This window comes from Glycine soja, chromosome 15 (genome assembly GCF_004193775.1).
Source record: "Glycine soja cultivar W05 chromosome 15, ASM419377v2, whole genome shotgun sequence".
NCBI lineage: Eukaryota > Viridiplantae > Streptophyta > Magnoliopsida > Fabales > Fabaceae > Glycine > Glycine soja.
The window spans coordinates 27,788,529-27,815,964 of NC_041016.1; the positions used below are offsets into that span (position 1 = coordinate 27,788,529).

General features: G+C 34.3%; 2 protein-coding genes across 2 annotated transcripts; both read right to left on the reverse strand.

The window, feature by feature from the left end:
* Window positions 1–548: 548 nt before the first annotated feature.
* On the reverse strand, window positions 549–4,760 carry LOC114386955 (auxin efflux carrier component 2-like). Its single transcript, XM_028347033.1, has 6 exons — window positions 3,771–4,760; window positions 2,829–3,096; window positions 2,634–2,719; window positions 1,611–1,768; window positions 836–912; window positions 549–738 (listed from the first exon to the last, which is right to left on the reverse strand). Exons 1-6 carry the CDS (start codon window positions 4,591–4,593, stop codon window positions 672–674), a joined length of 1,479 nt encoding a protein of 492 aa, XP_028202834.1. The 5' UTR covers window positions 4,594–4,760; the 3' UTR covers window positions 549–671.
* Window positions 4,761–24,448: 19,688 nt separating this feature from the next.
* LOC114386031 lies at window positions 24,449–26,485 on the reverse strand. Its single transcript, XM_028346043.1, has 4 exons — window positions 25,942–26,485; window positions 25,236–25,827; window positions 24,649–25,166; window positions 24,449–24,547 (listed from the first exon to the last, which is right to left on the reverse strand). Exons 1-4 carry the CDS (start codon window positions 26,452–26,454, stop codon window positions 24,449–24,451), a joined length of 1,722 nt encoding a protein of 573 aa, XP_028201844.1. The 5' UTR covers window positions 26,455–26,485.
* Window positions 26,486–27,436: the final 951 nt, after the last annotated feature.

Genomic DNA, 27,436 nt, shown 5'->3' on the forward strand with positions numbered 1-27,436 from the left:
CAAAATATCTATTTGAAATAATGTAGTCTTATAATTTTTTATTAAAAAAAGCCAATAATAAGACTTTTAATATATATATATATATATATATATATATATATATATATATATATATATATATATATTCTATAGATTAACCAATAATAATTTCCCTTTGCAATTGATGTTAAAATTCTTATATTGTTCCTTACAAATAGAACCTGCAGTTGCAATTGAGCTTTATTTACAACCTATAAGTCCATTTTTTTTGTTTTAAAAAGAATAAATTTTTAGATTAGTGATCTTCCTTGGAATATGCAGCTATTGAAGCACCTTATACATTAGAAATTCCCTTTATAGATAGCTATTGTATTTTTCTTATACTAGTTAATGTATTGATATTTTATAGGACCGCACGGATAACAAATATAATCCAGAAAATTCTAACCGTTAGACAATTACTTGTAGTAATATTTTTATGCCAATTTAAATTCTGTCAAATTATTTTTAATTGTTGTCATTTTCCAATACATGTTTTTTTTTTCCAAATTCTCACTCCAACTGCAAGATTATGCTACAACTAGCGATGCTAAGTAAAATTGATTAGTGTAAACAAATAAGTTTTGACAAATTTTTACCATAAATATACAAACTTTTATTTTCGTCTACTTTTGCCTTCAACGATGAGTTAATTAGAGTCCAAGAAGCACGAAGTAAATTATTGTTATGGGCAGCGAAATCACCGTTCCAAATATGACTCTGCAAATTTTGAGAAATCTCATTTAGAATTTATGTTAAGAGGTTTATATTCACAAGGCAAACAAAATATATTTTTTCAAAAAACAGACGAACTTACGCTGTGCTTATTATATCTGCGTGGAGATTGTATTCTTTAGCAAATACAAAGGAGAGGACAGCTTGAGGAAGAGCAGCCTGCAAAATCAAACATGGTTAAATAAATAGTTATTCGGCTTTGAATATTTATGACATTAGTATTGATGGGTAAATAATAAACATCTCCCTCAACCCTTCAAAAATCATACCGAGTCCTATTATTTGTCAAAAAAATATCCAATCCATTAAACATCCTTAACTTGAGAGTTGTTTGACCTCAATGATAACCATACTTGTTATCTCTAATCACTTATTTAAGGTGTATGATCCTCGGCTAACTAAATATAGGGAGTTAGACACTTTATTATTCTTTATTCCTAAAGTAATCAGGTGCATCTAAGAAAAGTAATTAAGGTGAATATATATACTTGGAATGAGGTGGAGTGAGTTGAGTTGTAAATTATTATAAATATCTTAATTATTATCTTTGATTGTCATGGATAAAAAAAAATAAAGTGAGTTGTAAATGTTTTTGTCTCCCCTCAAAAATTGATTTTAGAGCTCTTTTAAGCCTCTCCTACAGAGTATTATCAACCTCATTCTTTCACTAGGTTTAATTTGTTAAGGAAGCATATACCATTAGCATGTATATTCTAAGAGTATACTAACATATTTAGGTAAAAAATATATTTTGTTATTTTTGGACAAGAACAAGGCTCACGTATTTCAAAACCTGCTAGAGAGGGTGAGTATTATTTATTGTCTGATTAAGTAGAGGAATTCGGAAGTGAGTTTACTTGAACAATTGCAACACGCAAAAGAACTCCTCGGATGCCGATGACTATGGAGGTTACAGCGATCACGGCTGGTCCAACCACGAACCGAGCCACCATAGAAATTGTTGTCCAAGTTTTTCCACAAGCAATGGTCTTGGGTTGTAATGCCATGAATAGACCTATTTAAGTAATTAAGCACCAATAGGTACATATTAAAAGAAAAAAAAAAGTAATTACCATTAAGTAGAGAGAGTGACACAAACACAGCACGACATAAATATATAGACATATAATATGAAAAATCATAAAAATGTTTTTTTTTATTAAAATGTTATTAATGCACATTCACGGTGATTTCCTATGCACTCTCAATCTGAATTCTATTAATTATTCTGAATTCTGATAAAAAATTATTTTCAATTCTTTAGGACTCTAATTAGTAAGACCCAAACTATATATACTAAGAGATTTACTAATGCACACTCACTTCGTTTTTTGAAGGCTAGGGTCGGGGTATTTTAAAAAAATTAATTAAAAATTTTTAAAATACATTCAAGGATTTACTAAAATATTATTTAAAAAATTAAATAGGTATGTCTATCTCTTTGATATATGTTGCGTACCAAAAATAAAACAAAAAAAGTTAAAAAGTAGTGAAATCAATACACGACGTACAAAAGCATTCTCACGTTTTCTTATTTTCTTCATTTTTTTCACCATTAATTAAAAATTGCTTAAACAACACTAACCCTTTTTTTTTCTCTCAAATTTTAAATATTTTGGTGTCCGTACAGCACGTGTGTTGTTCCATGGTGACGCTAATCTTAGAACAAAAAGAGAAAAAAAAAAAAAAACATAAAGAAATGAACATGCACGGCCGCAGCCGTATGTTGGGCTAATATATAATTTAATATTGCGACATTTTATGGCAGGAAAATGTTTCATATTATTATTAATATTTTTTTGACAAAGTTCCATATTATGAACCTTAGTTGAAAATGACATCGTCAGGAAGGAAAGAAAAAAAATGTTGAAGGCTAGTACCCAAACTGAACATGGCCATTCCGGTCCCGGTTTTTGACAGTATTAAAATGGAACCTTTCGCAATTGATGGCATTTTGATGTTCCACCTACGCATGAACACAACCATAGATTGATGAATGGGAATAGAACTTCAATAATAATAATAATAATAATAATAATAATAATATAGATTTTTAGATCTCGAAAATTAAATACCTAAATGATATGAGAGACCATGCGAGTCCTAAAACACATGCGTAGGTATTAGGATTTCTAATGAGATTCCTCCAAACCATGGTTAGAACAAGCCTTGTCATGACACTACCACGTGGCATTTGCTGCTGCTTTTTGTATGCATCTCCTTCTTCAATTTTCTCCTCTTTTAGGCCCTCACTTAAAGGATATTGGACCACATTCACAATCCCAACCTCTTTGTCTCCCATTGCTTTAAGATTAGGACTCATGTCAATCGATTCATGTTTCACTGCATGCAAAATGAGATAATTTGATCACAAACTAAAACTGATTTAATTTTGACGATTTAAAAAGCTTTTTGCCTGCTTGGTACGAATAGATATTCACTAAATTAAATATGAAGCAGGTGGTCCAAATGTCCAATTATTACATTAAATTAAGATTTAGCATGACGGAAAGGAAAAAGTCACTTTCATTCTAGCTAGTTCTCCAAATCATGAGTTATGTTTAGTTCTAATGAACTTCCATTGAATTCAGGAATACACTTAATTATTTGTTAATATAAATTAACCATTACTTTTACTATATATTTGTGACTTACAATAATAATAATACCATTTTTTTCTTATAAAACGATTACATGTTGATTTAAATAAGGAAGATATGATGTCCTATGAATGAAAAATAAATATAAAACAAATATTTCATTAAAGATAATTAAAAAAAATTCTGATGAAAATATCAATCATAGAAAAATTTGATAGATAATTTTGGTAAAGTGTTTGAGAAATCACACTTGTCGTGACACTTGACATCATCCGTGTATTACACTTCCAAAAAGTGACTTTTCCTTGATTTTCTTATTGAATATTAATGACTTCACCACCCCACTTTACAGAGACTTAACATGCTGCAACACTAAATATCTAATTTAATTAAGAAAATAGTAAGAAGAAAGCAAACCTCCATTAGAAAGGTGATTACAAGCGTCCTTCCTGGACATTTTTTCCTGGTCGATCTTCGACATCTCCTCTTTAGAACCCTCTCTTTTGAGATCACGTGTTGTATTAAAACTCAAAGATCGTTGCATGGAACAGATCTCTGCCTCGCTACAATGGTTTGACGTTGAACAGTTACAAGGAGAGTCATTGTTGAATGAATGGCTCCTCACCACCACATGAAGTTCTCCATTTTCCTTCATTTCCACGTCGGCCTGCAGCGGCTCGTTACCGTTGAGAGAGTTAACATCAGAATCCACAGTAAACGAGGCGATGGAGCCTCCATTCTCGGGGAATTGGTTCGAAATTAGGCTCTTGGCGCCTCTGTATTCGTACAAGAACAACATTAGAGTGAACCACACGACGCCCTGCATGACAAAGATTTGACTCATCAGGCTACCTGATGAGTCTCCATACATGGCCGTCAGAAGAGGGACGCCCACGATGAGTGTGTTTGGTAGAGTGGAAAGAGAAAAAAGCGTGATGGTCCAATCGAGGTTACCACACTTTGTGAAAGCACTCCATAGAAAAAGAGCGCCCAAAATGATGACTTTTTGAAGAGTGTCTGCAGCTATGAACCTGAGGTTCATAGCATAAGGATTGTTAAAGGCTAGGAAATTGAAATTAAGAAAGGGAACCGAGTACAGTGCCACTAAGCGGTTTATGCCGGAACACTGTTCCGGTGTGAAGATCTTCCACCACAAGACTGAGGCATAGGCTAATATCATGGGCACATATAGCGGCACAAGAGCCGCCACAATATTGTATATTGCTACACCGTCGATCATGGTGACAGCGAGAGATCGAAGAGAATTAATTATGGAGAGTTGGACAATGACTCAATGAGAGCGAAAGGGATCAAGGTGAAAGAGATTGAGGAATGTTGACGTATTTAACAGAGGATCGAAAGTAAAATGAACGATCAAGGAACTCTGGTGAGAATGATGGACAAGTGACTTGGACATTTATGGGCAATAAATAGCATATTCCTTCTGAAGAGTTCAAAAGCAATTTGTTTTTTTTCGCTGAACAGTGCTATTCACTTTAATATAGCACTCACTAAAGTAAAAATATTATATTTATTGATTAATGAATTGGGTGTCCTTGAAGTACCATGCAGCTGGACTCAAATTTTAAAATGGTTGTTTACGTTTAGGCACTGAGTCAAATCCCAACACCAAAGCACGAACACAATTCAATAGTCTGATTGTATATTCAAAAATTCTTCCCATTTACGATCCTTTGTTTTATCTGAAACATTGATCTCTCTCTGGTAACTTTAGAAAAAGTGTTTAGCTCCGGTGGTTGGCACAAGTGATATTCTTTAACTAAAATTTGGAGTTTAACTTCTGTCTAGAACATGGAGCCAGTTTAGAAATTAAAAGTATCACCTTATTCTTAAAGTGAGCCAATTCGGTGAGAGTAAAAATTAGTTGGATATCAAATATAACTCTTAAAGTGGAATAGATTTGCTTAGAATAGGAATTAGTCAGGTATTAAATATAAGTCTCAAGTACTTTTATTTTATATCATAAGATTTTTTTTATTTTTTTTTGCAAAGTAAATAAATCTACCCGGAGACATCGCTATGAATGGATGCCAAGTTTTGTGCTTTCCAAAAGAGCAAATGACGTTATTTGATTATTCCTACGAAGCCCTGTTGTATAACCATCTATTCTACATGGCTCAACATTCTTTATAGGCTTGTGCGCCGGAACCCTGAGAGTATATCAGAAAAAGATAATGGAATATAAAAGGTTAAATTAATTTTTTAATTTTTTTTAAATTTAATTTGATCCTTTAAATTTTTTTGGTTCAATTTGAACTTTTAATTTTTAAAATCAATTCAATTTGATTTTTCAGTCCAAATTTTTAAAATTAATATTATTACTAATTAATTTTAAACGATCATAAAATACATATTTTAAAAAAAATCAATTTTAAAAAATAAAAGAATAAATTGAAAAAAAAAATAGGAGACAAAATTAAATCAGTTTTAAAAATTAGATAACTAAATTAAAATTAAAAAAATTATAAAATCAAATTGAGTCTAGATAATAAATTGAAGAAAATATTTATTCGACCAATAAAAAACTAACAAAAATTTACCTATTCTCAGTGCATGATTGTTACAAATTTAAAAGAAAGAATTCCATCACTTAATCTCGACTCTAGAATTCATGGACCCTAATAATTAATAAGTGCTTATTACTAAATTTGTTGGCAAAATTATTAATATTATAAGAGCACTCCCTAAAAGAAAAGAAACAACTTGGCAAGTGACTATGACAAACATAATAAGATGAATTCATTAAAAATATTGTTAATTGAGACTGTTAACTAATTTTACGAAACAATGTGCTTCAACATCAATACCATTTCTTGACACTATAATTGCAGGTTTTAGTGACATGAACACGTATAAAAATGTTGTCAATGACTAAAAATGTATTCATAAACTTTGTTTGGTCAGCGTCAGCCTTTTACGTTTGGTCAGCCTTGTACCACGCCTAACCATGGTTTTAGACCTCTAGTCTTTTAAATTCCCACTTTCTTTTTTCTTTTTATCTCTTCACAATTAATTTTTACCCGACTTCCCATATTTACTTTTTTCCCTCCCTTTCCATTTCTCTCTCTCGTTCTTACTATTGATGATTCATATTCTTAGAGAAATATTTTTCAGCCCTATGCTGTCTCAATTCATCATTCAATACGAAACCAATTCATATGATTATTTTCATATTCACTACAAAAAATGACTTATACCTATAGACAAAAACTATCACTCTAAATGAAAAATTCGTAGGTAAATATATGATAGACTTTTTCCTACAAATGTTTCTTTCGTCAATTTTGAGGGGACGTATAGTAATGGCTAATGGTCTATCAGGATAGGTTTTACCTGTGAATATAATTTTTCCTACAATAATATTTCATTGTCACTATAAATGGTACCTATTATTTGTAGTGTATGTAGGTAAAAGTCTTTAACTTGTACCTATCATCTTCAATTATAGGTAAAAACTGTATAATAATAATAATAATAATAATAATAATAATAATAATAATAATAATAATAAATCTTCTAGCTATGCTTAGTGCAACTTACCTATTCATATGTTTTTTTTAATTACCTTGTGGAAAATGATATTTAAATTGGAAGAATATGTAAGTTATAAAAATAAAATAAAAACAAGGAAAAAGAAAGAAAAAGCTAATAGTATCAAGATGAAAAAAATAGAAATAAAAAACACTATGATTTTAATAATCTCAATAATAATCACATTATAAAAATAATAAAAATTGAAATTATTGCAATTATCCCTAACAACTATTTGTACGGTCCTTAAGCCATAAATAGCATCATATAACATTACTATGATTTTTAACAAGAAAAAAAATAAGAATTGGCTAAAAGAAAAGAAAAAAAAAACTTGCTAGTTAAACTACAATGAGAATTGATATTCAAAAGATAACAAAACATTATGCCTTAACAACACAAACTCACAAAAAAATATCTTTCATCCATCCATGAACTTTATCCGAAAGAAGTTGATATACTGTTTCAATGTAACCACTAGACTCATGTTCCCCACCTCTAGACTCATGTTGAATGTTAAATCTTCACCCTTAAACAAAACAAGAATTATGTTGAATACTTGTGATCATTCTCACTTTTGTTAGAAATTATTATTTTTTCCTTGTTGAGAATTGCGAGGGGACAATTTCTTGTTTGTCTTGTCCATCTTTCCTGTCCAAGCAATTGAAATTCAAATTAGCAACCATAATAGGAGTATATACATATATGTGAGGCTCAACTATCAAATATGAATTCTTTATAACCAAACAAGTTTTCAGATGGTAGAAGACTGCACTGCAAACTAATTACAAACCTTGAAGAAGAGATCCAAAACTTCCTAGTGGAGACTAGAGATAGTTCAAAAATAGTAAGAATGTTTCTATCGGATTCATATAATAATAGTCTAGAGGTAAATGTTTCACATACCACTATTAGAAAATATGCTTTCTACATCGGTTATTTACGACTTTCTACATCATTTTTTAACCGATGGTGAAAGTACCGATGTTGAAAGTATTATAATTAACACCGGTTTTCAAAAACCGATGTTAACATAAAACTACCAACATCGATTATCTAAATAACCGATGTTATATATTAAGAACTACACCAAAATAAGTGTATAAATGTTGAACGCTGACATCGATTTTGTATTAACATCGGTTTTTTATAAAAACAGATGTTAACTTATACGTTAACATCGGTTCTTGTACAAAAACCGATGTTAAGTTAGAAACTTTAACATCGGTTTTGTATAAAAACCGATGTTAACATATAAGTTAACATCGGTTTTTTATGAGAACTGATATTAACATTTTGAAGATTAACATCGGATTTTGGAAGAACCGATGTTAAGTTGTATGCTAACATCGGTTTTTTTCAAAAACCGATATTGTTTGTGTATATTAATATCGGTTTTTGTAAACAACCAATGTTATTTTAAGGTTGTTTTTTATATACATTTTTTGTTTTTACAAAAAAAACCCAAAATTTAACCTGTAAAAAGCAATTTCAGACCACAATTCACAACAAACATCATTTGCATTCTGCTTTCAAGCAATTTTTAGTAGAAAGCTACAATAAACTATGAATTGATAAATATGAATAAATGATTTATTAAGAACTATCAATAAATAACATTCAATGTTTAAATGACATAGCAAATTGCAAAAATGTAAACCAAGTAGTGTAAACTAATTAAGTAAGCTAAAATGAATTCCCTAACATCTTAATTTTCCTAACATCCTAAGTTTGATCTCTAAGTCGGAAATAATATTGTGCTCATTGGATGCGAAGCGCCTTTAATCTCTCTGGCTCCAATGATCTAGCATTGTTAAAATATTGCATGATCATATAAAAGATAAATTAATAATGTAATACCAATTATAAGAAAATCAACTTTGTTTGAAATAAACAATTACCGCTTCCCAGATGTTCCTGAAACTTCCTAAGATGATGGTGGACATCCAGTGCATGACGTAATAGCCGCACTCAGTGCTTCCTTTGTTGGATCAAGTAGCCTCAGAATAATTAAGAAGGGGGGTTGAATTAATTATTAATGAACCTTTACTAATTAAAAATCTATCCTTCTTAATGTTACTAGATTCTGTGACACCCTCTACCCCACATATATATGTACTAATAATAAAAGAAATAATTAAAAAAAATTAAACTTAATTCAAGTTTTTAAAACATATTTAAATACAAGCCTTTCAAGAGGGTAGCGGGCTCACATTCACCTTTCTAACATCATCATAAAACTTTTCTAAATAAATAATAAATTCACTACGGCTCAAACAAGGCCGTCTATAAAACCCTATACCCCAATGCCACATCCTATCAGAGCGTTGTGTCCCGAAGTCCTTCAGCACATGGTTCCTTAAAGCAATTCACCTAGTCATCTGCTCCCGAACACAAAGTTCAAGATCATCACAGGATCCAAACACAAACAACACACGGGGAGTGAGTTATCACATTCCTAACTAATAGAGAAACAAGACAACTAGATATACATATCATATAAACCAAATAAAACTTAGTTACACGTAATTCCACCACTTTGTCATTCAAAGTTTACTTTTCAATCATCAATCACATTACACAAGAATCACATGCTCTGATCAAGACATAATAACACATCAATTTCATAATAAACAATTAGCAAGCGCATGAGACAGTTATGCTAAGACTCAAGCCTATATGCAATTTGGTTCCATGTCAGTGAAAAACCACCCTGGGGCGCTTAGGAGTACATAACAAGACACACTAAACAATGGGTTTGTCAGGTCACTCTCACTAAGTAAGATCATAGGGAGACCAGTCAGGTTCACGATGTTTTGCGAGAATGCTCCAACCATATGGGATCAGCATAGGCTTAAAGGAGCACTCAAACCCGGTGACTCCTAAGGCCTACACTCCGAAGAGTACGTCAGGGTCTCTCCCTCCTGATTCAAGTCCAACCCCCAAAATCATTTTAGCACACAGACACTGCTCGTGAATTATACAATACTCATGACCTCACACTCGTGTGTTAAACACGTACAACATATTGCGCTACAATTTAACACTGGTTCCTAAATAGGAAACCTACGCTTTCTCTTTAACACTGCACATTTACACTTTTCTCAAGATAACACTAGTCGGGTTATTGTACAATTCACAGCTTACAACACAAGTAATGTCACATCAAGAGTTAATCACACACTTATTCACAACCAAAACTCATTCACAATTTCACATATCATAATGTCACAATCCACCATCACATGTTTTCACGTATCTCACAATTCAACACATGTTCTACTTTACACTTTTGCTCAATCTCAATAACAATATTATAATCTCAAGGCAACATATTATTCCATAATTCATCACATATTTCATTTATAAACACTGCTCATGAATTATACAATACCACAACCTCACACTCATGTTTCAAACATGTTTAACACAATTGCGCTACAATTTAACACTGGTTCCTAACTAGGAACCTACACTTTCTCTTTAACAATGTGCATAAACATTGGTCGGATTATTGTATAATTCATAGCTCACGATATAATTAATGTAACATCAAGTGTTAACACATCCACTTATTCACAGTCGAATATCATGTCCACACTTTAACATCTCATAACATCACATCAACCATCTCATAACATTCCCAATTATATTCATAAGGTACGACATACACATCTAGTAGCGGAAAGTAAAAGCGGAAATTAAATGCACAGTCGAAAGTAAAAGAGTAGGGAAGAAGGAAACAAACACACAAGGATTTTTATACTGGTTCAGCACAAACCCGTGCCTACCTCTAGTCCCCAAGCAACCTGCGGTCCTTGGGATTTCTTTCAACCTTGTAAAAACCTTTTACAAGCAAAGATCCACAAGGGATGTACCCTCCCTTGTTCTCTTTGAACCTAGTGGATGTACCCTCCACTAGAACTGATCCACAAGAGATGTACCCTCTCTTGTTCTCAGTCAAACCCAAGTAGATGTACCCTCTACTTGTGCCACAAAGGATGTACCCTCCAATGTGTTAAGACAATGATCTCAGGCTGTTACACCTTTGATACTTTGTGAATGGGGATACAAAAGAATTCTCAGGCGGTTAAACCTTTGAACGCTTTTGTATTAGGGAATGAGAAGAATCAAAAGAATTCTCAGACTGTGTCGTTTTGAATTCTTTGACAAGGGAGAAGGGAGACACAAAAGAATTCAGGCGGTTAGTCCTTCCTTCTTTTGGAAAAGAGAGAAGAGAGACACAAAAAGAATTCAGGCGATTAGTCCTTGGTGAATTCTTTTTGGCAAAGGGAGAAGAGAATGGAAAGGATGAATAGCACAAGTTTTCAAGGTTTGGAAAAACCAGAAAACTTCAGAAAACTTTTGGTACAAAGAAGAAGAAGTTCAAAGAGATTCAAAGCTTGTAAAGGATTGTAAGAGATTGTTAGAAAGACTTGGAATAATTTTTTTTTAAATGCAAAACAAAGCCATGCTTTTATAGACTCTTCATGTCTGGTCAAGAAAGCCATTCAGAAGAGTTATATCTTTTAGAAAAACTTAAAACCCATTTGAAAGAGTCAAAACATTTTTGAAGAGTTACATCTTTAGATATTTCAGAAACAAACACTGGTAATCGATTACCAAATATGTGTAATCGATTACACAAAGCTTTTGAATGAAACAATATGACTCTTCACATTTAAATTTGAATTTCAACGTTCAAGGGCACTGGTAATCGATTACCAAAACATTGTAATCGATTACAGCCTTTTGAAAATATTTGGAACGTTGTAAATTCAGTTTGAAAACATTTTCAAACTCATTTTGCTACTGGTAATCGATTACAACAATATGGTAATCGATTACCAGAGAGTAAAAAATCTTTGGAAAAAGGTTTTGTCAAAAACTCATGTGCTATTCAAAGTTTTGAAAAACTTTTTAATACTTATCTTGATTGAGTCTTTTCTTCATTCTTGAATCTTGAGTCTTGAATCTTGATCTTGATTCTTGTTTGTAGGCTTTCTTCTTGAGTCTTGAATTCTTCTTGATTCTTGAACTCTTTGACTTGTTCTAGATTTTCTTGAGATGGATGTTCTTTGATTCTCTTGAGCATTTTGTCATCATCTTTTGTTGTCATCATTGTTATCATCAAAACACCTTTGAATCATTGTTGATTCATCATGAAGCTTTGCTTCCACAATCTCCCCCTTTTTGATGATGAGAACTTCTGAAATCAAGAAACACACACGCACTTTTTCCTAGTCGATCACTCTTATAAATGCTCCCCCTTTGTTTTTGAATTTATGCTTATCTTAAAAATAAGTTGATTACTCATGTGAATTCTTGATTTATTCCCATTTCTCTCCCCCTTTGGCATCAACAAAAAAGCCAAAGTGCATATCAAATAAATTTAATTTAAACATCCATACAATGTTCATAAAAAATATCAACCAAATCATGAAGCAAGAAGCAAGAACCATGAAACCATGAAGCAAACAACCATGCATAGATAAATTATAAACTCCACATAGTCAAATAACATACTTAATAATTGTTCAAGCATACCATGCAAATAGGGAAATAGTAAATTGTTCAAATAGTATAATAATATAGCCAAAATACAAGGCTGAAAATCAAAGTACTAATATTAAAATATAAGTCTAAGATGATGGTGGTGGCGGTGGTGGAAGATCAAAGCTTGACCGGATGTAAGATACATCTTCTTCAACCTTAGTCATTCTTGAAGGTTGTAAAGGATGAATAGCACAAGTTTTCAAGGTTTGGAAAAACCAGAAAACTTCAGAAAACTTTTGGTACAAAGAAGAAGAAAAAGTTCAAAGAGATTCAAGGCTTGTAAAGGATTGTAAGAGATTGTTAGAAAGACTTGGAATAATTTTTTTTAAATGCAAAACAAAGCCTTGCTTTTATAGACTCTTCATGTCTAGTCAAGAAAGCCATTCAGAAGAGTTATATCTTTTAGAAAAACTTAAAACCCATTTGAAAGAGTCAAAACCTTTTTGAAGAGTTACATCTTTAGATTTTTCAGAAACAAACACTGGTAATCGATTACCAAATATGTGTAATCGATTACACAAAGCTTTTGAATGAAACAATGTGACTCTTCACATTTAAATTTGAATTTCAACGTTCAAGGGCACTGGTAATCGATTACCAAAACATTGTAATCGATTACAGCCTTTTGAAAATATTTGGAACGTTGTAAATTCAGTTTGAAAACATTTTCAAACTCATTTTGCTACTGGTAATCGATTACAACAATATGGTAATCGATTACCAGAGAGTAAAAACTCTTTGGTAAAGGTTTTGTCAAAAACTCATGTGCTATTCAAAGTTTTGAAAAACTTTTTAATACTTATCTTGATTGAGTCTTTTCTTCATTCTTGAATCTTGAGTCTTGAATCTTGATCTGGATTCTTGAGATCTTGAATCTTGATTCTTGTTTGTAGGCTTTCTTCTTGAGTCTTGAATTCTTCTTGATTCTTGAACTCTTTGACTTGTTCTAGATTTTCTTGAGATGAATGTTCTTTGATTCTCTTGAGCTTTTTGTCATCATCTTTTGTTGTCATCATTGTTATCATCAAAACACCTTTGAATCATTGTTGATTCATCATGAAGCTTTGCTTCCACACCAAGTGGATGTACCCTCCACTTGAATTGATCCACAAGAGATGTACCCTCTCTTGTTCTCAGTTACAACAACCCAAGTAGATGTACCCTCTACTCGTACCACAAAGGATGTACCCTCCAATGGGTTAAGACAAAGTTCTCAGGCGGTTAGTCCTTTGAAACTTTGTGAAGAGGAAACAAACGATATCTCAGGTGGTTAGTCCTTTGAAATCTTTTGTTTAAGGGAAAGGGAAGAATCAAAAGAATTCTCAGACTGTGTCATTTTGAATTCTTTGAAAAGGGAGAAGAGAGACACAAAAGAATTCAGGAGGTTAGTCCTTTGTTCTTTTGGAAAAGGGAGATGAGAGACACAAAAAGAATTCAAGCGGTTAGTCCTTGGCGAATTCTTTTTGGCAAAGGGAGAGGAGAATGAAAAAGATGAATAACACACTTTTGTTTTATGTGAAAGAACAAAGTTTGGAAACCAGAAAACTCAGAAAGCTTTTGGCAAAGGAAGAAGAAAAAGAAGTTCAAGAAGATGTTCAAAGAGATTCAAAGGTTGTAAAAGAGTATATAAAAAAGTTGTAAGTAATTGTTCTGTTAAATGCAAGTCAAGATCTTGCTTTTATAGACCCTTCATGTCTGGTCAAGAAAACCATTGGAAGAGTTATGACCTCGAGAAAACCTGAAAACCATTGGAAGAGTTACATCTTTTGATTTTTATTCAAAACTTGTCACTGGTAATCGACCATGTAATCGATTACACAAAGCTTTTTATGAAAGGATATGACTCTTCACAGTTGATTTTGAATTTCAACATTCAGATACACTGGTAATCGATTACCAATATCTTGTAATCGATTACACCATTTTGAAATCAATTGGAATGTTTCAAATTCAGTTAAAAGCTTTTGAAATCAAACTTTGCTACTGGTAATCGATTACAGGAAACTGGTAATCGATTACCAGAGAGTAAAAACTCTGGTAACTTAGAAAATTTTGAGAAAAACTCTTTTGAAAAACAAAACTGTGCTATGTTTGTTTTTTTTGAAAAATATTTTCAATACTTTCCTTGTGAAGTCTTCTTGATTTATTCTCTTGAATCTTGAATTAATCTTCTCTTGAATTTTGAAATTAAACTTCTCTTGATTCTTGAGTCTTCTTGATTTCTTCTCATGAAACTTGAATTTTATCTTGATCTTGAACTTGTTGACTGAATCTTGAAATCATTCTTTGGTCTTTTTGTCATCATCTTGGTCATCATCAAAACTACTTGAATCAATCTTGATTCATCATCATGAAGCTTGCTTCTACAATCTCCCCCTTTTTGATGTTGACAACCCTGAAATCAAGAAACACATATACATTCTTTTTCCTAGTCGATCACTCACTTAATTCTCCATATTCTCCCCCTTTGTTTTTGAGTTTAAGCTTCACTTGAAATTAAGTTATTTAATTATATGAGTTCTTGATTTAATCCCTATATTCTCTCCCCCTTTGGCATCAACAAAAATCCAAAGTGCGTAAAACATACATGATTTTAGAAAAATCATACACATAACATCCATTGTAAATCAACCATAAAAGATTCTAAAATAATCATGAAGCAAGTCATGAATAAACCAAATTAAAATATAAACCACATAGTCATATAACATAATTCATAAATGTTCAGTCATACTTAGCAAATATTAAAAGAAATACTAAATGTTCAAATGTCATAATAATATAGCCAAATACACGGCTAGAAATCAAAGTACTAAAAATATTAATAATAATAATAAAATCTAAGATGATGGTGGTGGTGGTGGTGGTAGATCAAAGCATGTGCGGATGTAAGAGACATCTCCTTCAACCTTGGTGATCCTTGAATCCATCTCATCGAATCGCATGTCCACTTGTAACTCCAAAGCATCAAACCTTTCACCAACAAAGGTTTGAAGACCATTGAACCTGCCCAAAATCCTTTGAAGAAGAGAAAAATCTTCTCCAACTGGTAAGTTTCCTTCTTCATCAATGGGTTGAGCACCCTTTTTTACCCAAGAGCCATCATGCTCTTTACGGTAACCAAAAGATGCAATCACAGCGGCACCGATTAAGAAGGATCTCTTGATTGGAACATAAGGTTTAGAATCAAGAGGGATGTTAAAGTGTTGAAGGAAGAGAGTGACTAGGTGTGGATATGGCAATGGAGCATTTAATCGTAATGCCTTATGCATGCGATATCAGACTAAGTGTGCCCACTCAATTTGTCGGCCTGTATGAAAAGCCCATATGATAATAAGATCTTCCTCAGAAACCTGTGCAAGGTTTGAAGATCTTGGAAGTAAAATATGAACAATGAGATAATGAAGGATGTGGCTTTCAAAAGCCAATGAACCGGCAAGAAGCCTTCCGGTCATATCCGCTTGGTTGGTGCAAACCAACCGGCGGGCATCATGCACAGAGAAATCAAATTTCCAATCATCATTCAGTGTACCTTCAAATGGTACACCTTCACTAGATAATTGGGTCAAGTCATAGAATAGGAATTGGTCAATGACCATTTTTATCCCATAAACTTCAGATATCAAAGTGCCTTCTTGAATTTCTAGGTTGGAATAGAAGGCTTTAACTAATTCAAAATAAACAGGAAATTTTAAAGACATGAAAGGAATGAGATTGGAGTTCTCAAATGCCTGAATGCATTCAAAACTCTCATTGGAAAAGAAATCCATGTCAATGAATTTTGGATCAATAATGGAATGAGAAGAGAAAAGATTTGTGTACCGTATCCGTTGTTCTTCTAATGGGAACAATGAGGAAGAGGAAATGGAGGAGGGAATCTGCGTTTCTTGAGTCTCGGAATGTCGTTGGCTTCGACTCGAAGAACCCTTTCGCTTCTTTGATGGTTCCGCCATTTGAGGGAGTTATTTGAAATTTCAATCGGTTCATGTGAAAGAGAATGAAAAAAGATGAAGTTTGGGCTTTGTGGGGAGTGATTTGGACAAGAAATGAGTGAGATATGGCAGAAAGAAGAATTGAGAACAAGAAAATGAGGAGTTGCAGTTTTCAGATTTTGAAATCTGAATATATAGGAGCAGGGACGCGTTGTAATCGATTACAATATTTGGTAATCGATTACACCCTTCTTAACTGCCTGTAATCGATTACACTATTGTTGTAATCGATTACCAGAGAGCATTTCAGCCAAAACTAAATGTTGAATGACTTTTAAGGGAAAATGAATTTGAATGAATATCAAAATACCTTCTTAAAGAAAATATATATAACATTTAAATTTTGAAAGCACTTTATGAAAGAACCTTAATCAAGTAATTCACATATCACATTCAAAATCATGCATAATTATTTAAAAGAAACATATATATTCAATTATATCAAAATAATTAACACAAGTATTGAAGAATAAAGATCATAGATATTATCAAATATAAAAAAACTTCATGCTTTGAGAAAGAGAATTAACTCAATCAAAAACATATAAACACATACTCATAATTTCAATCAATCAAGACAAACAAATAAAATTTTGTTAGTCATCATAATCAAATTTATTGAAAGAAAGATTTCAATCAAAATAAAATTTTAAAAGAGAATGGTTTTGATGTTACCTTTTTCATGATTAAAGTATCTAGTTCTTCAAAGATGGAAGTCACATTTTTACTTTTTGCTTAATCTTCTTGAGAGATATTCTCATCACTCTTATAGTCCTTGGTTAGAAGGTTGATCTCCTTCTCTGAACCGTCGGATGAGTCATTGTCATCCCATGCAATGTAGGCCTTCTTGGTCCTTCTTTCTTCATACCTTTTCTTATCACTATTCTCAGGCCATTCCTCATTTAAAGGACAATTTGCTTTGATGTGACCAAGTTGGTTGCATTTTTAGCATCTAAGAATTTGAGAGTCTTCTTGAGATCTTTTTCCATTGTTGAAGTTCTGACGCTTCTCGATTCTTCTTTTCTTGACAAATTTTTGAAACTTCTTCACAAAGAGTGAGAAGTCTTCTTCATCTTCTGATTCTTCTTCTTCATTTTCTTCTTGCATTGATGAAGAGGCTTTAAGTGCTATACTTGTTTTCTTTTTGTCGATTTCTTCATTTTGATTAAGACATTGGCGTGCCATTTCATGTTCCTGCAATTTTCCAAACAAAGTAGCAAGAGACATAGAGGAAAGATCTTTACTTTCAGAAATAGCAGTAACCTTGGGCTGCCATTCCCTACTTAAGCATCTTAAAACTTTATTAATTAGATCTTCATTAGGGAAGATTTTTCTTAAAGAAGCAAGATGGTTGACTATCTGTGTGAATCTTTTCTGCATGCTATGGATGTTTTCATTAGGGTTCATCCTAAACAATTCATATTCATGTGTAAGGGTGTTGACTCTAGATCTTTTCACATCAGTGGTGCCTTCATGTGTAAGTTGGAGAGTATCCCACATCTCCTTGGCATTTGTGCAATTTGACACTCTAAAATACTCATCTATTCCGAGGGCTGAAGTAATAATGTTTTTGGCTTTAAGATCATACTGGATTCTTCTTCTATCTTCTTCAGTCCACTTATCTCTAGGCTTTTGTGTTGTGGTGCTAGTACTTACATCTACTACGGTGGGTATGTAAGGTCCTATTTCTATTGCTTCCCAAATGTTCAAATCTATGGCTTCAATGAAAATCTGCATACGGGTTTTTCAATAGTGATAACCCTCACCATTGAAGATAGGTGGCCTATGGATGGAATTTCCTTCAGGGAACAAAGAATTTAAAGAGGCCATAAATCTTGAAATGGTTAAACTTTCTACAAGATACCTACTCTGATACCACTTGTTGGATCAAGTGGCCTCGGAATAATTAAGAAGGGGGGGTTGAATGAATTATTAATGAACCTTTACTAATTAAAAATCTATCCTTCTTAATGTTACTAGATTCAATTAAGCTTTTACTACTAAGTTAAGAAAGTAATGAACAGAAATAGAAACTTAACCAAAAGTAAAAGCGATAATTAAAGTGCACAGCGAAAATTAAAGAGTGTAGGAAAGAAGAAGAAAAACACAAGAATTTATACTGGTTCAACAACAACCCGTGCCTACATCCAGTCCCCAAGCGACCTGTGGTCCTTGAGATTTCTTTTCAACCTTGCAAAAGTCTTTACAAGCAAAGATCCACAAGGGATGTACCCTCCCTTGTTCTCTTTGAACAACCAAGTGAATGTACCCTCCACTTGAATTGATCCACAAGAGATGTACCCTCTCTTGTTCTCAGTTACAACAACCCAAGTAGATGTACCCTCTACTTGTATCACAAAGGATGTACCCTCCAATGTGTTAAGACAAAGTTCTCAGGCGGTTAGTCCTTTGAAATCTTTTGTTTAAGGGAAAGGGAAGAATCAAAAGAATTCTCAGACTGTGTCATTTTGAATTCTTTGAAAAGGGAGAAGGGAGACACAAAAGAATTCAGGCGGTTAGTCCTTTGTTCTTTTGGAAAAGGGAGAAGAGAGACACAAAAAGAATTCATGCGGTTAGTCCTTGGCGAATTCTTTTTGGCAATGGGAGTAGAGAATGAAAAAGATGAATAGCACACTTTTGTTTTCAGTGAAAGAACAAAGTTTGGAAACCAGAAAACTCAGAAAGCTTTTGGAAAAGGAAGAAGAAAAAGAAGTTCAAAGAGATTCAAAGGTTGTAAAATAGTATACGAAAAAGTTGTAAGTAATTATTCTTTTAAATGCAAGTCAAGGTCTTGCTTTTATAGACCCTTCATGTCTGGTCAAGAAAACCATTGGAAGAGTTATGACCTTGAGAAAACCTGAAAACCATTAGAAGAGTTACATCTTTTGATTGTTATTCAAAACTTGTCACTGGTAATCGATTACCAAAACCATGTAATCGATTTCACAAAGCTTTTTATGAAAGGATATGACTCTTCACAATTGATTTTGAAATTCAACGTTCAGATACACTGGTAATCGATTACCAATATCTTGTAATCGATTGCACCATTTTGAAATCAATTGGAACGTTGCAAATTTAGTTAAAAGCTTTTGAAATCAAACTTTGCTATTGGTAATCGATTACAGGAAACTGGTAATCCATTACCAAAGAGTAAAAACTCTGGTAACTTAGAAAATTTTGAGAAAAACTCTTTTGAAAAACAAAATTGTGCTATGTTTGTTTTTTTGAAAATTCTTTTCAATACTTTGATGGAAAATTGCTTGTGGGGATTCTATGGAGGCTGGATATTTGAGCATCAATGAGGTCCTTTAATGGTGATTTTCCACCATGGAGATGCAGCGGAAGACAAAGGAGAAGAGGTGAAAGGAGGCGCCATCCAGTAGGGAATAAGCCATGGAAGAAGGAGCTTCACCATCAAGATGAGCCTTGAATAAGAAGCTTGGAAAGGATGCTTCAATGGAGGAAAAGAAAGAGGGAGAGAAAGAGAGAGGGGGGAACATGAAATTGAAGGAAGAAAAAAGGGAGAGAAGTTGAACTTTGAGTTGTGTCTCACAAGACTCTCATTCATCAAAGTTACCACAAGTGTTACACATGCTTCTATTCATAGACTAGGTAGCTTCCTTGAGAAGCTTTCTTGAGAAAACTTCCTTAAGAAGCTTCTTTGAGAAAACTTCCTTGAGAAGCTAGAGCGCAGCTACATACACCCCTCTAATAACTAAGCTCACCTCCTTAAGAAGCTTCCTTGAGAAGATTCTTAAAGAAGCTAGAGCTTAGCCGCATACACCTCTCTAATAGCTAAGCTCACCTCCTTGAGATGAGAAGCTAGAGCTTAGCTACACACCCCCTATAATAGCTAAGCTCACCCCCATTCCAAAAATACATGAAAAAAAGTCCTACTACAAAGACTACTTAAAATGCCCTGAAATACAAGGCTAAAACCCTATACTATTAGAATGGCCAAAATACAAGGCCCAAAAGAAGGAAAAACCTATTCTAATATTTACAAAGAAGAGAGGATCCAACCTTGACCCATGGGCTAAAAAATCTACCCTAAGGTTCATGAGAACCCTAGGGCCTTCTTTAGTAGCTCTAGCCCAAGCCTCTTGGAGTCTTCTATCCAATACCCTTGGGGGGTAGGATTGCATCATCCCCTCCACCTTGGAAAGGATTTGACCTCAAATACCGAGGTTCTTCATACTCTGGGCTCCTTCCCTCGACACCTGTAAAAAGAATAAAAACATATGTATTAGTGGTGTTGGGTATGTTAGAGTAGGGTAAGGTCTGAAAACCCCTTTCATGGACATCTTCCCATGAGGGAACATGGTTCCTCACCAACTCAATGAGTGGTGATACAAGTATAGAAAAATATGGGACAAACCTTTTGTAAAAGTTTGTTAAGTCATGGCAGCCCCAGATTTCCCTTATACTTGGTGGAGTGGACCAATCAGGAATGACCTTTATTCTCTTAGGGTCCGTGGAAACCCCTTGATCACTATTCAAAAAAATTAAGGAAAGTAATGCAATAAAGCGTACCTTTTTCTGTATTTTTATGTTGATTATTCCTACAAAATAAATACGACAAACCTAAGGTGTCCCATATGAGCACCTAAGTTGGTATTACAAAATTACAAAATGGTCCTCAATTTTGGTGGTTGTTCTCTCTTTGGTGATTCACTCAATTTGGAGTTCTTCTTAGTCCAATAGCTCTTAAGGTGGTTGGCCCCTTTGATCTTGACTCAAATTCTTCAAGGGATGGCACTAATCCTCCTTCCAATTCCCTATATGGAAACCCACAAACAAGGAAACAAAGAGACAAGCAATAACCAAAGACCAAAAAAAATGAAATGAAAGCTAAACCAATGGAGTTTTAACAAGACAATTTTTCAAGGATTACTCAACAATTAAAGCAATGAAAAGGACATAGAATCAAGCTAGGACTCAAAGAGAAACTTAGAATAGCTCTAGAGTAGAGTAAAAAAACTAAAAAAAAAAAGACTCAACAAACCTCTAGCTTTGTGTCGCAACCTACCCTTCGGCGGGAAGGCGACGCGCGGCTCACGGGTGCATCTTCCATGGGAGGAAAATGCGCGGAGTCGCCACCAACGTTTATTCGAGGAAAACATCAGAAAAACCGAAAAGGTGTGGTCTACGAACTTAAATTGTGAAAGGTTCGGGAGTTGTTTTTACGCACGGGGTAGGTATTAGCACCCCACGTGTCCGTCACAAGGGACGACAACCTTTAATCAAGTGTGAAAATATGACTTCAAAATGTTTTATTTTCCCTTTTTTATGTCTTTTTGTGTTTTTATGCTTTTTATGTTTTTTGTATTTTTTATCTTTTTGTGGTCGACAAGGGTGTTTCCCTCGCTCCTACGTATCCTCAATTGCGATGAGGAAATCAGACCTACGTAGTTCTTTTAGAACTAAACGTTGGTTAAGTTGTTTTGATCTTTTTCCGCAAGATTGATTTTAACCGAACAAAAGTCATTTAAGGCGTTGGACCATTAAACGATCTTTTGATTTTTGGAAAGGAGAGAAATGTTAAGGCATTGGACCGTTAACGATCTCTTGGTTTTTGAAAGGAGAGAAACATTAAGGCGTTGGACCATTAACAATCTCTTGGGGTGGTCGACAAAAGCGAGGCTTTTGCTCCTACGTATCCTCAATTGCGATGAGGAAATCAAACCTACGTAGTTCTTGCAAAAGTGGTAAAGTTACATGTTGATTTTATGCTTTTGAATGGTCCATGTTAACCGATAAAAGCAAAGAGGACCGTTTAAGGCGTTGGACCTTAAGACGGTTTTGAGTGACTTTTGCGGATGAACCTTGATTTGTGAGTTGATTTTAGCCTTAGTTTCACTTTGGTTATTAGTCAATTCATTCAAGGAAACTTCCAAAGAAAAACGTCCGATTGATTTTTTTTATTATTTTATTCAAAAGTATTTTGATTATTTTATTATTATTTTTCCTTTTTTTTTGTTTAATCGTGGTTACAGCGTGAACGATCGGTTAGATTTTGTTTTAACAGTGATTCAACGAGATTACAACACAAATGATCGGTTGAAATTCATTTTATCATTTATTAGGTGAGAAAACGGCTTAAATAAACGGTTAAAAGCTCGTTAAAGCGGAAGAAAAGAAAACTGAAAGTAAGCGAAATTAAAGTGAAAGTACACAAAACAAGTAGGGACCACTAAGGGTGCATAGAATGAATTGAAAGATTCGATTTTGGGAACTTACCGGTTGAAGACTGAAGAACGACGAAGAACGAACGAAGAACGGTGAAGAACGATGAAGAATTTCCACATAATCGCTTACGGAAACGTCTCGGAAGAGATACGGAAGCACCTCAGCTTGGATTTTCTTCACGAAAACACATTTTTTCACCCAAAACAGCCGAAATGCATAGCCAAAGGGGTCTGGAATATTTTTGAAACAGCCCCCCTCCCCTATTTATAGGGAAAAAGAGAGGTGCTTGCCGCCCAGAGACTTAATGAAGAAGATTTTTAAGCGCACCCGAATTACTAAGTTCACCCCTCTTTTCGTATTTTACGGAAAAGTTACGGAAGCCTTACGGAAATGTTTCAAATTTGATTTTAATCTTTTTTTCTGAGTGAATAGGCAATTTAGTCCCTGAGATTGTAACCACTTTGCATATTAGTCCCTGACTTAAATTTTAATTCATAATAGTCCCTAACTTTACATAAGTTTTGCAAAATAGTCCCTGTCGTTAAATTCTCAGGTGACGGCGTTAGTGAGGTGTATAGGTGGCAATTCAGTGCCACGTAGATTGTCCAACGTGGCACTGAGGTCTGCATCTATAAATTCTCTCTCACATGCAAGGTTGCTTCTTCTTCCCCAAAAAAATTAGGGTTTACAAAGCTGCTGGTTGCTTCTTCTTCTTCTTCTTCTTCTTCTTCTTCCCACGCTGAGTTGCTTCTTCTTCTTCTACTCTGAGGCTCAGTCCCTGCTGCTTGTTCACTTGATTTGTCCATGTCTGCAAGTGGCAGTTGTTGTGCATTTTCTGGTAGTTTCATTCGGCAATGCCACCATGGAAGACGTGCAGCTATTCGAACTGCAAGAACAAGGAGGAACCCAGGAAGGTTATTCTATACTTGTGCATTACCCCAAACAGACCCAGATAACTGTCAATTTTTTCAATGGGTTGAAGAAGAAAACCAACTTTCTAATTCGTCTTCTGTCTCAAGAGAAACAATGGTAGTGGCTGATTTGAGGCTACAAATTGAAGCTTTGCAGAAGAAAATGAGAAATTTAACAAACATTGTGTTGTTAGGTTTTTCATTTTTAATTGTAATGTTAGTTTTAGGGGGAATGCATTTTAGGTAAAATGTGTAATAGCAGCTTTTGATATTGTAATTGTTGTTTTGTTGAAGAATTTGTAGTAGGAAGTATTTTTTGTAGTGTAATAGCAGCTTTTGTTGCTACTGTCAATTGTTGTTTTGCTGAAGAATTTGTAATAGGAAGTAGCTTTTGTAGTGTAATAGCAGCTTTTGTTGCTACTGTCAATTATCCATTTCAATTAAATATAATTTGTTGGTGAAATTTGTTGCTGAAATTTGCAGTTTATTAAATATAATTTAATAAAAGAAAGAGAATTAGGTAATAAGAAGCAGCTCATAATGTATGTTGGGATGGATTGTACTACTCAAACTCCAAATCCAACACAGTGTATAATTTATAAAAGAAAGAGAAGAAACATGACTTTAGATCAATTTCACATAATATTTGACATCCCAAAGCATGGTAGTTAGAAGCAATTGTTCAGTAGGCCATAATGTTTACATCATTTCACATGCCAGTGAAGCTTTCAAAATATACAACTACACATCCTAATATCAAAATGCAACAAAAAATGCTTCTTCAGTTTTCTTCATCAGCAACCTTCAAACTCAGCAACCTTCAAAATGCGCAACAAAAAATGGGTCTTCAGCAACCTTCAGCAACCTTCAAAATGCAACAAAAAATGCTTCTTTAGTTTTCTGCATCATCTTTATCAGCAACCTTCCTTTGTTTGGCTCTTGTTATGGTTAGCTTATTCCTTGCTATTGGTGGAACAATAGTTGCAGGGACCTACATGTAAATGCCAAACATGAATAATTGTAATATATAAAAATGGAGTGCTGCAACAAATTAGGTTGAGATAAAACTACTTTGTTGTGACAAATATTTACCATCAACTCCATGTCACTATCTTGTGACAAATGAGGCTGAGATAAATTAATCTCCACCGGATCTTGTTGAACATGAGCAGCAGCTTCTTCAGCCTCATTCAAAGCTTGTTCATCTTGAGATAATAGGTGGTCATCCTCATTTGAAGTTGATGGTGCAACATATTTCTTTGGCCTAACAGGAACTCCAATATTTTTACAGCTTCTAATGTTATGATTGGTTTGGCCACACCTTCCACATGTAAACTCAGCCAATTTCCTCTTTAGCTTATGTCCTGTGACATTGTCCTCATCTACAGATCTCCTTCTATTTTTCTTTGGCCTTCCTCTTTGGACCCTTTTATGTGGTGGAACAGGGGGTGTATATTGTGTCTGGGCCCAATATTGTGGTCCTTGGACTGGTTCAATAAAATGCTGGTATGTCTTATTATAAGCTTCTATTGACAGCCACTCATGACACATGTCCTCAGGCTTCCCTCCTTTGTGAGTTATTGTTGCAATGGCATGTCGGCATGGCATCCCTACATCAAAGTTGTAAAATCAGCACACATGTAGGTTAGGAATGAAAAAAAAACTATAAAGAACACAACCTGTTAGTTGCCATACTCCACAAGTGCATGTCCATTCACCTAAATTGACCTCAACCTTATTCCCCCACATGTGGACCTCATATCTCAGGCCCATGTTATCACCACACCAAATGGGAGTCCATTGATTAGCAAAATGGAATTCTTTTTCTAGTCTTTTATACTGCACTGGACATAATGGTCCAGGTTTTCCAGAAAGTTTAACCTTGCGGGCAGCCATGGTTCTCATGATATAACTTCTAATTTCTTCAAGCATTGTGATAATAGGCTTGCATCTATACTGCAGAATTCTGGAATTGAATACCTCACAAGTGTTGTTGCATATATTGTCCACCTTGGGTATTGTACTGAAGTGGGCTTTTGTCCATGCTTGTTTGGGCCATTTATTCAAATACTCCCAAGCCTGGCAGTTGATTGTCTTCAAATGGGCCATATGGCCTTCAAACTCAGCAACAATAGTGGATTTTGCACATTGCCACACAATTCCTTTAAGTTCCTTGCTTTTCCATTGCTTTGTAAAATTTTTCCAAAGATGCAAGACACAAAATCTATGAGGTGCACCAGGCATGACTTCCTGTAAAGCTGGAATAAGTCCCTGAAAAATTGCAGCAAAGTAGTAAATACTTCTGGACTAGTCCCTAACTTATGTCATTAACTTCAATTAAATACCTAACTTATAATAACAATTGCAAATCACACCATGTCATACCTTTTGCATGTCTGACATGAAATTCCACCCATTCTGTATGTAATCCCCAAGATCTTCATGCAACAAAGTTAAAAACCATTTCCAATTGTCTTTGTTCTCAATGTCCACAACAACATAAGCAATAACATAGATGTGGTTATTGCCATCAAGCCTAACAGCAGAGAGCAAGTTTCCTCCAAATGCACTCTTTAGGAAACATCCATCTAGACCTATGAATGGTCTACATCCAGCAACAAACCCCTTCTTACAGCCAGCAAGACAAATATATAGCCTCTGAAATTGTGGTGGACCTTCTGGACTTGGCATTGTGTTGATCTTAACTGTTGATCCAGGATTGCTCCTCAACAATTCATGTGCATAATCAAATACTTTGGCATATTGTTTCCTCTCATTCCCTTCCACTAATTTCTTTGCTTCTTTCATGGCTCTCCACATCTTTGTAACTTCAATGTGCACTCCAAACTCTTGCTTGAAATATTCCAAAGCTTCAACACATTTAAGGGTTGACTGCATTCTGAGTTTGCCCTCAAGTTTACTGACCACCCACTATCTATTTGCTTGTTTGTTGTTCACTTCTCTGCAACAATTATGGTTATGCTTAAATGTCTTTATCTGAAAAGAGTTTCTAACTTCATTCTTTGCACAGTAGATTTCCCAATCACAAAATGCCTTCTTGCATTTTGCTCTAGCCCTCTGTTTATCATTCTTCTTCCACTTGAACTCCCTGCCCATCAATATGCTATACTCCCTCAAGGCAGATTTAAATTCATCTAGAGTACCAAACTCCATCCCTAATTCCAACTTCTGTTCACCAACTCCACTACTTTGACTATATTGAGGGTAAACTTCAACATCCTCATCTTCATCATCACTACTAATGGGGATATTAAGCTCCTCTGAATGATAACCATCTGTCTCAACTTCAGCTTCAACTTCATTCAACATACAAGAGAAATTTATAAACCACTCAGCATCTGTCTCATCACTGTCAACTTCCTTTTCCTCCTCACTATCAGCAACATCTCTCTCTTCACCATCAACATCTCTCTCCTCACCAGCTTCAGCATCCCTCTGCTCACTACCATCTCTTTGCTCACCAGCATCAGTATCCCTCTGCTCACTACCATCTCTTTGCTCACCAGCATCAGTATCCCTCTGCTCACCACCATCCCTCTGCTTACCAGCATCCATATGCTCACCAGCATCTCTTTGCTCTCCAGCACCAACATCTGCATCAATGGTGATAAAGTAAAAATTAATCATATTAATTAATTATGGTAACCATGTCGGACCAAGTACAGATGAATTAAAACTTACCTTCCTCATGGCCAGCAACAGGTACATCATCTAAATCATCCTCATTCTCAACAGCTTTTCGAATTTGATCACATTCCAAGTACAACATCTGTGGGACTTCTTCTAAAATTGGATCTACTTCATGATGAAAATAAACATTTATCTCATTCTAATTTTCAAAAGCATCCCTAACTAAGTG